Here is a 15160-nt window from a genome sequence, read left to right as displayed (position 1 = left end):
TCACTTCCCACTTGTAAACACTTTATACAAGTTTGTTTGCCTACATGCTTGCTTTTCCAACAGTATGTTAAAACTGACTTAAATCTCTCTGTCATAAGTACGATGTATGATATATTATAACGATGAAATGATGAAAGGATGAAACAATACACGGTAAAGTGATCGAATAATGCAATGATCAAACTATGAAGTGATTGAACGATGAAATGGTCGAACGGATGACATGATGAAGAGAGGAATATCAAAGTCCTTATTCATTGTCACCTTAAGTTGTCATTTATTCACACCATGATGAGATTACGTCATGCAAATTCATACAGAAATTTTTTTTTCCATGATACACTAGAAACGCGCACAGCCCCATCACTCCATAAACTCCACATAACGGATGACATGATGAAAAGATGAATATTAAAGTCCGAATTCATTGTCACCTTTTGATGTCATTTATTCACAACATAATGAGATTACGTCATGCAAATTCATATAATTCTTCCATGATAGGCCCTACACTAGAAACGCGCACAGCCCCATCACTCCATCACTCGGCGGGTACGTGATAATAGGCCTACCTTATGATCCTACATCATGTTTACACATTTACACGGATGTTTGTACTGATATCACATTTCTGTATGTATCATCATGCAAGCATACGACCCAACAACCTAACTCTGCAATAACCAAAAAATTCACTCCAAGAGTCTCGCTCTCCACAGCTCCACAAGTCCCTCCTGAGCATGCTTAATCTTGCAATCATACATAATTGATACGTATTTGCATACATTAATATTCATATGCTAGGTCATCTTGCTGGATCTCCGCTGCTCCCCAATTCGCTTTTAGTGATGCCTCATCCTACAAACGTTACTGTAATACGAATATGCATATTTATTTTCGTATCAACCTTTCGTATCATCGTGCAAAATCATACGACTCGACAACATTAACTCCACACCAGCCATACAGTCGATTGCAAAAGAGTGCCCCTTCACAGCTTCACAGCTCCACACATCCTTTAGTTGTTTTTTTTTTAATAAATCCTGCAGTGTTGATTAGTTCTTCATAAGATGAATACATAGATGCAGGCAGTTATCCTTGACTAAGGGGGTGTTATCATTACCTTATTGCCTACAAAGTACTGTAAAGACTTAAATTCATTCTAATTGGTGAACTTTATGTATTTTGAGCTGTTTCAGTGGTAGCCAAAACAAAGAAATGCATTAAAATACCACAATCACTCTAAGTTGTTTGATACTGATGACTATGTACTCAGATCTATAGTACCACGAGAACATAATAACTAAGAAAACGAATTGTATAAGTCAAACACAGTTGGGGGGGGGGGTAGAGGAGGGGGTGGGCAAGGGAGGGGGAAGGAGATGGGGGAGAGGGAAGGAGAGGGGGAGAACATTTGACACAAGTAGATAAACATAAAACAGCAGAGCTTGTATGGAATGAATGACTTCCTATTGACTTGTGTGCATTACATTCATGCTCTATAGGGCTCACACGCGTAAATAATTCCCCTTAGAGACGTGTGTTAAAATTCAAAATTAAAAAAAATAATTGTAAAACAACTGGGAAAATGAGGTGTTTCAGCTTCACTAACCCGATGGATAAGTAAGATGTACCCTTTCATCCATCAAATTTCCAAGGCGGGTTCTTTGCTCAAACTCTGTCCAAGTGTCCGCAAAGCAAGACTACGAGTTCTTTTCACTTAAAAAGTAACCTATTTTCTGTACAGGCACCCAATGAAATATAGTCCCTTCAATTTCAATGAGAAAAGCTTAAATCATCTTCTAAACAAAATGCAGCTGTAGAGGAATTCATATTCAATATCTGCAGCTATTCAGTTTAGTTTTATTTTTTTGCTAAACTGCATTATTGATTTTTAATTAATTTTTTCCTTCATTTATTTTGCTATCTTTAGTACGAATTTGTGAAATGGTTTGGGACATTCCATTTTATTTACGGGTGTGAGCCCTATAACATACTTCTCAAATACTGCCCGTGAGAGGGCAGTATCACACACTGGCGTAGAAAGTCTAAAATCCTTTGTTTTTGTGGTTGGGACTCATTTAAGCTGACACACCTCATTGTACAGGCAAGGCAAATAGTAGAACAAGGAAGGCCATTTTTAAACCGGGACGATGGCTGCAATGCAAGTAAGTATTTATGCCTTACTAATCATCGTTTACGACTGAGATTCAGGAATATAGCTATGTCAAGTTCTTCAGGCTGGTTTTGTTGTTGAAAACTACAATTAAAACTACAGTTAATTGAAAATGTAAGTCATAAATCCTTGCTTTAGCATGCATGAATAAGCCGGTTCGCAGTTAGCCTAGGGACACATCGGTACGAAAGACCTTTCTTTCTTTCCTTGCTAGAATTGCAGTTTGCAGAGTAAAGAAAATATTGTAATGATGATAGGAATAATATGAATTTATATTGTGCTAAATCCACTCTATAGAGTGCTCTAAGTGCGCATACATACTATTAGTACCCCGGTGTCTGGATACCTTATTTCTCGCCAGCACTGACAGTGCTCACTCTCCACTCCCTGGCGAGCATTCCAGCCAGTCGCCATTTTGCAAGCGCGCACATGCTAATCAACCAACATAAGCATTCTCATCCTATCGGGTACCCATTTATACTCCTGAATGGAGAGCAGCAATGTGGATAAAGTGTGTTGCTGTTCAAAGGGCAAAGATGTCTGGTTTTGGTGGGCCTCGAACCCACGAACCTAAATCACGCTCAAACGATTCAGAAACGCGGGTTCTTGTCCACTCGGCCACGACACGTCCACATTGTGGACAAAAATTCAATTCTCTGCCATTTGAGTCTACAAAAGAAAAATTAAAGCACATGATGAAAGTGATTATTGTGATAAAAGAAGATATTAAACTGGTGATTAACTCAACTGAAACTGTTGCCTGAATTAAAAGTTCAAAACCTTCAGAAATGTTTGCTCGAATTATAAATTTGGTAGATGGCACAATGTAAGTGGACTGCTTCCATTTTATTTCTCCATGTGCTTTTTGTGTTGATTGGCACATTGACAAACCTTTCAGCGTGGTACACACAGCTCAAGATTTTGGGCAGAGAAAGGGCTAAAACTGAACGATGCTGGCAGCAAATACAATCGATAATCTTTTTGGAGATAGTTTGACTCTTCTGTTAATGAACAATCCTTGGAAAAACCTCTATTTGTTGATTAAATATGACAGAGAAATCATCTGGTCACATCAATAGGTATAGGTACATGTACATCAATAGGTATCACATCAATAGTCATTTGCTAATCCCACATGTGCCCTGTGTTATTGCAATTCAGATCATGGTGTTACAGTAACTATAACACCGTGACACATTTTAATCAATTTCAGTTTATTTACAAAATAGGTAACCATTATTTTACAACTTGTATTTAGCTATAGTGGTCATGTTTTGGACTATCAAAATAACGTTTTGTGTTTATGATTTTCAAACAATTAAGAAAAAACATCCGTTTTTACTGTAACACCATGCAATTATTGATTATAGGGTAAATGCAATGTCCACTGAAGCATAACACATAGAAAATCTTGAACTTTCATTAAGTTGTTACGATGTTCACCCCTAAAACTCTGAAAACAAAAACAACGTTTTCAACGTTTTAAATTCATTACAGTCTTTTAGATATGTATATAAAATTCAATTATGATGATTCTATGCGCATATTTGTAAAAGTTAATTATGTTATTTTCCAAAAAGATGGTCAGATATGAAAAATTGTAGTCTTTAAGCTTTGATTTGATACCAAAATAATTGGAATTTTGACAATTTTGAATATTTTATGGCCATGTCAACTTTATCGTGGAATTGCACTTCGTGGGCAGTTCCACGATAACACTGTGACACCTTTGAGTATAATATCACTCTCCGAATATAAATAATAAATAGAATGCAACACCTGAGAGCAATTTTTAGTGTGCATTTATGCGTATCATCATAAGACACTTTGCTATATAAGTGATGCGTAATTGATTACTACTGTAACACCATGACGCAAAATGGACATGGGTTTTTTGTGCACTTAGTTTAATGACAAACACTGTGAAGTTAATTAACATTTTGAAAAGTGGATCTGTTCACTGGATGTACTAGAGACTCAATGATAATAACAATGTAAAATTGGATTAAAGAATTAATTGATAGGAAAACTATGACACGTATTAGCAATGAGTGCTCTGTAACACCGTGACTGTGACACCATGACCTCTGAAATGTGTTTTATAGAATCTTGTTTTCCTTCTTACAACTCATAATATTTCTTCCTTAGGTAGTATGAAATGATCATTTACAATGAATGATTGACATCACAGTATAACACTTTCAAACAAAACAAAACATTCTAAATTCGTGACAGATTAAAAAAAAATAAAGAGAGAAAAACTATGCACCGTCACACCGTGACATGTCAAATGCGTCTGTACACATTACAGTCAGGAACATTGCTCTTTCTGTGAATATAATGTACATTTTGAGGCATAATTCCCTCTGTCATCATTGAAAGCTTCTTAGACATTTCTGAGTGAAATGTAATAGTTTGCAATTACTCTTTAAAAGTACAATTTATATATTCCAAGATTTTTTACCTAAAATTTCAAAACTTTGATTTTACCTTTGGTCAGAAAACAAGGTGAACCAATTTTGCAAATTCAGCAATGAAAAAAAGGATAAATCTATGCAAATTTTGTGGTACAATATGCACTACACTTTTTGTTCTTTTGTGAGATGTACTGCAAATGAACATATGAAAATGATTACAATGCGAATTCCTATTCATAAAGATAAATTACATGAGTTTGGGTCTTTCTATATTGAAATTATTCTAGAATTGCAGTTTGATGAGTAATGAGAACATTGCTGAGTCTACAGAAGAAGAATTAAACCACATGATAAAAGTGTTTAGTGTGATAAAGAAGATATCAAACTTGTTATTAACTCAACTGAAACTGTTGCCTTAGTTAAAAGTTTTTGCTCGAATTATAAATGTGGTAGGTGGTACACTATAAGTGGACTGCTTCCATTTTAACTCTCCATGTGTTTTTAGTGTTGATTGGGACATCAAACCCTTCAGCGTTGCACACACAGCTAAAGATTTATGGCAGAAAAAGGGCAAAAAGGGGAAAATATTATACCAAATTCTCATGATTGCATACAACACTGTGAATGGCAATAGCCACTGACTATTTGTCTCCCGCCCCCTTTACATTGTCTGAACCTTTGGCCTTTGGCATTTGGATATATGCTAGAAAACATAAAGTCAACAGTGTGGCTAGAATGTTTTGCTGAGTAATGAGAACATTTTGGCCAAAAACTTCAATTCTCTGCTTTTTGAGTCTAAAAAAAAATTAACCGCATGATAAAAATGTTTAGTGTGATAAAATAAGATATTAAACTGGTTATTAACTCAACTGCAACTGTTGTCTTAGTTAAAAGTTCAAAACCTTCAGAAAGGTTTGCTCGAATTATAAATCTGGTAGGTGGCATTCTGTGAGTGGACTGCTTCCATTTGAACTCTCCATGTGCTTTTAGTGTTGATTGGCACATCAAACCCATCAGCGTTGTACACACACCTCGAGATTTTGGGCGGAGAAAGGGTTAAGACTGAACGATGTTGGCAGCAAATACAATTGATGATATTTGTGTATACAGCTTGACTCTTCTGTTTATGAAAAATCCATGGGAAAACCTCTATCTTTTGAGTAAATACATTGTATGACAGAGAAATGCGCTGTTATCAGCAATATTTAGTCATTTGGTAATCCGACATGTGCCCTGTGTTATTACAATTCAAATCATGGTGTTACAGTCACGTTGTTACAGTAACTGTAAAACCGTGACACATTTTATAATCAATTTCACTTCATTTACAAAATGGGTAACCAACATTTTACGTTTTGTATGTATAAAACTATATGTGGTCATGATTTCGATTATCAAAGTAACAATTTTTGTGTCTGTGATTTTCAAACAATTAAGAAAAAACATCGGTATTTACTGTAACACCGTGACATTATTTGGTAAATGCAATGTTCACTGAAGCATAACGCATAGAAAATCTTGAACGTTGATCAATTTGTAATGATGTTCAACCCTAAAACTCTGAAAACAAAAGCAAGTTTTCATCTCCTTTTTACATTTTCTCATGCTGCATCCATTTAGATTCATTATATTTTTCAGATATGTATAAACAATTTAATCATGATGACTTTATGCGCTTATTTAGCATAGTTAATTATGTTTTTTCCAACAAGATGGTCTCATATGATAAATGTTAGTCTTTATGCTTTGATTTTATATCATAATGAGTGAGATTTGACAATTTTGAATATTTGATGGCCATGTCCACTTTATCGTGGAATTGCCCTTCGAGGGCAATTCCACGATAGCATCGTGACACTTTTGAGTATAATTTCACTCTTTAAATATAAATAACAAACAAAATGTAACACCTGAGAGCGATTTTGATTGTGTATCTATGCGTATCATCATAAGCAACTTTGAAAAGAAAAGAAAGCAACAAAAAAAAAACAAACTGCCAATGAGTAATGCGTAATTGATTACCACTGTGACATCATGACGCGAAATGGACATGGTTTTTCGTGCACTTTGTCTCCTGACAAAACTCTGTAAAGTAAATTATCATTTTGAAAAGTGGATCTGTTCATGGATGTACTAGAGACCCAATGATAATAACAAAGTAAAATTGGATAAAAGAATCAATTGACAGGAAAAGTATGACACAAATCGTTGTTGACACCACGAAGTGGCTCTTTAGCCAAAATCGCGTAGAAATCAATTTTCTGTTTTCTTGATTTTTGTTATGTATTTGTTATTCTCTATCATTTCAAAGAATCTCAGGTCAGAATTATGATATTTATGCAAAAACGGGTATTTCTACAAGTGGCACAAGGCATAAAAACGCAGATCAGTAATTTCACGAAGGTGACACGAACGAATGTGCCGCTTCGTGGAATAAATTGCTCTGTGTGTTGGATAGTTCACGAAGCGGCACATTACAACGACGCCCTGTGTGCTAAGACGTGCTACCGTACGCAGACACTTGCAGCCAAGCTACGATATTAATACGTCATTATCCAATGAAAGACCAAGAATCATGCTATTAAGAAGGTAAGAAATCTGGGTAGATTTTAATCATCTCGTATAATGGTGTTTATTTTGTCAAACTTGAAACATTTGACTTGACATTACAACGCTATAACGTTAGATTAGAGACGTTCAAGACAAGGGTCTGATGTTCATACTGTAGAACGCAACTTTCAAGTTAACCTGGGCCCACGTAGGCCCTACTGTGATCCGTGTATGCTATGGGTTATCAACATCCCCCATCCCCTCTCCTGAATAAGACATTTATTAAGTTCACGCTTTGCCAGCATTACCTTTTTTTCCTGGAGAAACGTCAGCCCAGTTGTGTAGAAGTCAATGTGTATGATGTTCGTGCCTGTAGAAACGTCTAGTTTATAGGCCTAGAAGTAGAACCCTAGATGATCTATCTATAACTGTTAAGATGGAACTTCTAATACTAGTAATGATATTGACCAGGGCTCAGAGGGGTCCGTTTTATGGAGTCATCACATATTTAAATCCCTCATAGATGTGTCTTATGAGCAAAAAATCTCTCCTAATGATTTCATGAAACGGATCACAGTCTAGTAATTTACATAGACATGCAACTAATTTGCCAGGGAGCGAAACATAACGTGATTATTTAGGCCAACACCCTCACTTGACCTTATCAAGATGTAGGTAGACCCTATAGCACGATGAAAGAAAACTCTAGACACCCATTTAAAATGGGAAAAAAAAATCACATGGCTGTTTGCCGGAAAAAGATGGATTCCTAATGTTCAGAGAATTATGCATGCCGGTTTTCAGGGAAACATCTTCACAGTCTTATGCTACTTCATCGTTGAATAAATTTTGTGCGATTATTCTGACAACGCATTTACCAATTTGAAGCGGAACAGAGCTATCCAGAATAATTTTTGAATTGCGTTAATTTATTTTTTGATAGAAAAGGCCCTGGATGTGCTATGATTTACGAGGTCACCCCAGTCACATTATTCATGTATTAATTAACATGTCTGTGTTTCTGCAATTTAAATGATCCAGATATCAACAGTGCAGGGGTACTTCATCTCCAGAATCCCACCCCAACGGAAAACAGTTCGGATTCAGAGGGCAATGTTTCACCGCCAGTACTGTGTATACAAAAGTGTAAACTTCAGCAACAAGTGGAGAAATTATACAGGCCAATCGTTGCATTTTTTTTTTCATTTTTTTTCTCAAGACTCCCAAGCATCAACACCCCTCCCTAACATCTTTACCACTAATTTTTGACAGTGATGTCAGACCTTACTTAAATCCATATGTCCATGTAATTATTTCAAATGATCTTTAGGTTCAGTTATCCCTTTGTCGTAAGATTTATGATGAATGACATGTTTAGCAAATGAAAGCACCTACCTAGAGCAATTCTTTTTAATTAAAAATATTCAAAGAACTATGAATCAACCAAAATTTGGTGATACTATGCTTCACTACTGAAAATGTGACCGTGCATCACAAAACAAACAAAAGTCGCACCCCTCGATTTTACGTGAGGACTCAAAAAGGTGAAATGGGTCAATCGAATCAGTTTTGAGTTTTTCATATTTTCTGAAAGAGCTATCCTGCATTATTCTTTATTTTGGGATCATAACATGAATGGGAGGGTGTATTTTCAGCAGTTTTTCTACAACCAATTTTTGGGGAGAATAGAATGATCAGGTATGTCTTAGAGTCCCCTTTTCATTTCTTGAAATCCTTTACTCACTATTCACCTCCAAGTCTAATAACCTTTTGAAAGGACAGTTGTACTGCTTTGAAAGTTGGCATTAATTATGGACAGAATGTGTAAATAGAACTTGCTCAATTTCAGCTCAATCTGAAAATCCCTTCATCGTTGTTCCGGTGGTTTACATCCTGTGTTTTGTCCCTTTTATTGCACAGTAGCACGACTTGGTAAAGATTAAGTGCTTGAATAGACCCTGTACTTCAGAGCCTCTTTTCTCAGTTCAATCTTTTCCAGAGTGTCTGCTTTCTTTCTAGTACATGTATTTAGATAGGTTAGGGGAGTCCATTTCAATTTAGTTATACATCATTTTAAAGCTCAGAGTCTGCTATATAAGAATCTGCCGTCAACTGAAAATCAATGTCTGGCAACTTTTTGTTGGTTTTGTGATGGAGGGTCATAATGTAATGTAGGATGCACAACATATTACTCTGCACTCCATAAGGGCGACTCCATAATTTAAATCAGTTTGTTTTATGATAGTATCCATACGGGTATTTCGCTACATTGGCATATAAACTCATATGGCCTTTCCAAGTTTTCACTTTTGTGAGAAATGTATCATAATCACAACATAATCATTCTTCAGAATGTCATCGTAGGATACGGACTTGTTTTTGTCTTGGCTCCCGCCACCCACCATAGTCCAGTGAATCCACACAGCTAAAGTTATGTAACTTTCCAGTCTTCCACTCTTCGACTATATAAGCATGTCTGAGGATTGTAGAACCAAAACGTACAACCTAAGGAAACCCTACGTGGCAAAAAGCAACAAAAAGCCAGAGCCTACTACCTCTAAACATCCAAAAATGCCTGCGAAAAACTCCTCTGCTTCTAGTCACCCACAGCTATCGCAGTCCTTGAACTCGTCTGTGGACCAGCCGCCTCCCGATCCCGTCCAAGATCAGTCGGCGAGCGCTACCTCCGGACCTCCCCCGGATCAAACAAGACTGCGCCTGAAACCCCGTCTACACCAGAGCAGGTCCCTAATGTCTCCACGGCTGTCACTCCGCCCGCTGCCCCAGGCAACCAGTGGGAACAATCAGTCCCTGCCTCTGTCACCGGTATCTTCAATGAACTTAAAGGGATGTTTAACAATCTATCATTACAAATGACAGCTAAGATGGATTCTGTGCATGCTCTCTGAAATATGCGCTGTTAAGCATGATCTTGCTGAAACGAAAAGGTTCGTCGCAGACATCGAATCAGCAGTCAATTTTAACGCCAGTCAAATTACTACAATAGAATAGGAAACGATCCCGAAAATAAACGACGATATGGAAAGAAAGATAGGTGCCTAAGCAATGTAGAAGAAAAACTGATGATGCTAGAACTCCATCAAAGAAAGCAGAACCTTCTCAAATACGGGAGGCCCGACGGCAAAGACGAAGACATCTACAAGGTCGTCGCGATGGTGATTTGCCATTTTCTCAATGTAAGTCCGGAGGAAGCACGAAACATTTCGATTATCAATGCTTATCGACTGCCCTCAGCTCGAAGGGATTCTCAGCCCACAGGACTCCGTCCAATCATTGTCCGATTCTCGCACATGGCCGACCGAGACGCCCTTCTACAGTCTTACGAGCAACCGAAACGCCGATAAGTAGCATCTGGGTGAGAATTTTGAACGATGTACAATTTCCAATTTTCGCACCTTATGACATTCTTTCCCTTAGAACACACCAGGATGATCTAAGAAACCAATTTCTTTCACGTCATCTCAAAGCCTGATAAATTCCCTTTCAGGAAATATATCCATGGGTTGGTTTACTTTTGACTGATATTTTGCATTTGACAAGGACTTAAAGCGTAAAAATAAGGTTAAAACGCTATTTTCACAATAATTTTTGTTTTTCAAACCAATGATGTGCCTTTTTTTAGGTACGTGACATCTATTATCTGACCGTGTTCTGGATCGGATATAACCTGGTAATGTACCACAAAATTATAAGAACTCTATGAGCACGTATAAAATTACAGAGAACAATTGAAATATCAAAGTCCTAAACAGACGAACGTCCGTGATGCTTTTATGTCTGTCGCTGCTGCAAATTCTACTTTGTTGTCCCTGCTGCAATGTATGCCAACATTTGATGTTCCACCTAGTGTATATATCCTCAAAAAAAAAATTGTACGTCTGCTGGCTGTACATGGGACATTTCATTCTTTTATGCAAGATTATACTCAGTTTTCGTCACGGACGTGCGTCCGCTATTTACTAATAAAGATCGCAGTCCATTAAACTTTGATGGCGATATTGTTCTGAGTCGTGTTCAACTGATATCTAGCCACATGGTAATATGTATGTTTTGAGTTTCTGTCCATTCCTTGTTTAATGCGAAACGAAATTACATTTTTAGACGAACCTCCGAGAAAAAAAGAACGTCCGTGATGGTTAAAACGTTATCGAGTGCACTGTCAGAACGCTGTGTAAAATTTCGTTGTTTAAAATATTGTTGTTTAAAATTCTAAACAATGTTGTTTAAATATAGAAAATTGGAGCATGATTGCCTTAAACATCGGTTGTTTAAAAACAATTCGGAATGATTGTCCAAACAATTAAACAACGGTTGTTTAGAAATTGATGGGCAAAAGTCATGTGATAGTCATGAACCAATCAGCGGGCCTGCATGTTCGTCGCAATCGATCGCCTCCGCGCCGCCGGGCGCCACGGCCACCGCGCCTCACACACACACGTACATCACACGTTTATGTACGTATAGCTATACTACAGTAGCGGAGCGCGGCTATTCATCATGATGGACGGCGGTGACGATGACTGCAATGCAGCTATATGGAGTCACGAACATTCTCAGCAAATGGGGTCTAGCTATAGAAGAACTTTGCCAGTCATTCCAAGGTATTTATTTATTTAACTGATAGTTACATCGCTTCATGCCCATCTGTAATTTGCATGATGTATGAAGCTAGTCACGGCTCACGCTTTGCCTTTGGGTTCTTGGCCGGGCTGCGCTACGTCTCGCCTTCATGCATGTAACGTAATAGATCTAACAAACTGTTAATACATGTTAACGTTTAACGTTAAGTTAGGTCGTCTGTACCGGTACGTACATTATGTTTTTCAACCAACTCGTGCTTGTATAAACACTTGCATAATTCAATCCTTACATACATTTTCAAAACTTCACATAAAATACGAATTTCTTTTACAAAAACTAATCATCTAAATCAGCGTACGGAATATTCCCATTGTTGACACAGTACAGTAGCCTATTCGTTGTACAGTATTCTAAGTAGGCCTATTCTAAGTTGTAACAGGCACCGTATCACATCATGCACAAGTATAGGCGCAGTGTCCGAGTTCGATGATGTAGAAATCTAACAAGTTAGTTAGGCATAGGGTCTAACGTGACGGTTAGGGCCTAGCTAGGTAATGCTAGGGCCTAGTCAAGGGCTAGGGCCTATATTTTAGACTGCTAGTGCTAGTGCTAACGAAGTTCAATTACACAATGACCTGTCTCGATCATTTCCTACCTCATAATTTAGAACTTTTATGCCATGGTCGGCTGTATGATAGCCCTACTACATCGACCACCCTCTTGTAATAAACCGACCGTGTATTAATTAGCGCACTGAACGCATACTAGAGTATACTTGGGTGACCCGCACCTCGTCATAGTTAATGTTTGCCCATGATTGAATCACATTTTGCCACTGAAATTCTTTGAAATCCAACTCACATACAGGAAAAATGCTGAAAATTCCAATGGAATCACAAGTTCACTGATCGATATTGAAAATTTGCAGCTATCGTCGTCAAAGGCGAACGATGCGAAAAAGTTGCGCGCTAAGGAAGGGGCCCGCAACTCGTCACCCGCTCTCCCATAGACTTAACACGTAAAAGACGTGTGCGGGTGACCGTGATGTTCCCATAGACATACACGTAAAAGATGCGTGCGGGTGACATATAACACGTATTCCTATAGCCCTATTAAAATTTCAGATTTTCGCGAAAAACTGTTCGGTTTTCACCACAATTTGCTTGGTCATGGTAGTCCTGCCAAGTTTCAAGCGTACAGAACACAGTCCCGGGCATATATTTTTGTTCAGTGCGCTCAAAACGATTTTGATCGGGGTGACGGTATTCGGGCCCCTGACGAGGTGCGGGCACCTGGCTATACTACTAGTACGCACTTCACTGCACGCAAAGCACATAAAAATGGATTGGCTTTGACTGTTGATGAGGATGGTGTGGGAAAACGCGAAAATTCACCGTTCATTAACAAAGTTAATGGTTTTAATCAAGGACAAAATTTCGAATGAATATTTTCACTGAATCGTAATGTAATGTCTATGGAAGTTTCTAAAAAGCTTCGTACAACATGCTGTTCAATACAACTCGGTTTGCGTGCATCGCCAATGCAAAAACAGCGGTTGATATCAAGGAGCATTACTGCGGGGAGCTGAAACGAGGCCACGCAAGTTCGATGGCGATATTTTTGCACTGAAACTTCGAATCGAAAAGGGAACAAAGGCATTTGATAGCCTAGCTCTGGATTTTCTCAATCACGTAGGTCAAGTTTTTTGCATGAATTTCAGTGTTCAATATTCTTATCAAGCAAATAAACATTAGGCGGTCGATGAGTAGTAGGTCCAACCGTACAACCAAAATCTACTGTAAACATAACAAACCCCCTAAAATCTAAATAGTAAAGTGCAAGTTAAGTTCTGCTACTTTTGCTGGAGCAATTCATTCTTTACTGAGCATCATTGCCATCAATGATGCTCGATGAATGAAGGTCTACATAAGCTTCCAGTAGAAAAAAAGGCCTAGAACCCCTATAGAAAGTGAAGATAAAGACAGAAAACAGATTGCGGTGTTTTTGACGCACAATATAGTCTATGCACCACATGTAAACTTAATGCCTGTAGTAATAATATACATGTACCACCTTAGTAGAGTTCTATTTGTTTCGTGTAGGTAGGTGGTTTGGAACCAATTTTTGGCACTTTTGTCACTTTCGAATAAGTTTCTATGCAAAGATTAGGAGCTTTCTTCTCAGTCTGTCAAGATTTTCATGCCAAACGAAGCACATTGTGCAAATTCACACAAACTTGTGAGAAAAATGTTTATAGAATGAACATTTTTGCAGAAGCTAATGATCATGCATAATTCACTCCATCATTTATGTTTTTGTTATTACTTGAGTATTATATTTTTTTCCATTTGGTTTATAGCATTCCTTCTGGGCCACCCTTGATATGATTACAAATGCAATCTTGTTCCCTAATTTGTACAGATCAAGCAAGACTTCAGCCAGGAGATCATGGCTGAAGACAGGATGTTTGCAGCATGGCCATGTATGCTGACAAAGTACTCTAGTATGGGGAATCAAGATGTCCATCGTAGCAAACGCTGCTTATTCGTCACACGGGTGACACCGATGGCCTTTCCCAAGGTACATTTTAAATAGTATTGCTCTGTGTAGAGATTCTAATCTACAGCCCCAGTACCACCCTTTCCTTTTTTGCATTTGAGTTGAGGTGAATTTATTAACAACATTAACAAAATACTTACAGTATGTACATGACTATAAAAAAAAAAATTGTAAGACCGAGAAATTCATTCAATGCTTGTTAATAAATTTCTAAGACTTTTGCAAAAACCTGCAAAAACTGAAGTGGATCTGTAATTTCAAAGCCAATATCAAAGAGATCATCCGGGCTCTTGATGACTCTGCTTTGTCCATCATTCAACTTGCATGTCATGTTCCCGTATTTGGTTTTGTTGCCGATTCGACATCATGAGCTTCCTTGGCATTTATCATGCACTGATCGAGTGACACATTGCATGCCTTTAGATCTTCATTGATGTACACACTTTTCATGTTCTCTTTTCCTTTCAGACTAGAATGCCCAGAATACAGTTTGTTCCTTTTGTTTGCAATAAAGTGGACTTTGATCTGCCTGTACACACTTTTCATGTTCTCTTTTCCTTTCAGACTAGAATGCCCAGAATACAGTTTGTTCCTTTTGTTTGCAATTAAGTGGACTTTGATCTGCCTGCTCTTTCCTTCTTGCCTTTTCCCCAAGATGATGACAAGATCATGAAGATGAGATGTCCTCTTTCCAAATGTCTAAGCCAACTTCCTTGGCAACATTTGACTCGCCCTCAGTAAGCTCTTCCTCTGTCTCCTCAGCCCCCTCTGGCAGGCCAGTCAGGCAGAGATTGTCCCTCCTTAGCTCATGTTGGACCTCGTCCTGCTGGAACTGAATCCTCAAGAGATGACATGT

The 15160-nt window shown here is 37.9% G+C and overlaps 1 protein-coding gene across 1 annotated transcript in view; it reads left to right on the top strand.

Annotated features, from left to right (window-relative positions):
- Positions 1 to 1958: 1958 nt before the first annotated feature.
- Positions 1959 to 15160, top strand: part of LOC139708034 (vacuolar protein sorting-associated protein 4B-like) — a 119766-nt gene continuing 106564 nt past the window's right edge. Inside the window, exon 1 of the mRNA XM_071620022.1 lies at positions 1959 to 2168. Within this exon, the coding sequence (XP_071476123.1) occupies positions 2154 to 2168 (15 nt within the window). The 5' untranslated portion in view covers positions 1959 to 2153. The remainder of the gene's footprint in view (positions 2169 to 15160) is intronic.

Source organism: Diadema antillarum, unplaced genomic scaffold, assembly GCF_040938485.1.
Source record: "Diadema antillarum isolate AM-2024a unplaced genomic scaffold, OU_Dant_1.0 seq00001294_RagTag, whole genome shotgun sequence".
NCBI classification, from domain to species: Eukaryota; Metazoa; Echinodermata; class Echinoidea; order Diadematoida; family Diadematidae; genus Diadema; species Diadema antillarum.
Note: the sequence above shows the minus strand (reverse complement) of the source record. Positions and strands in the feature narration are given on the sequence as shown.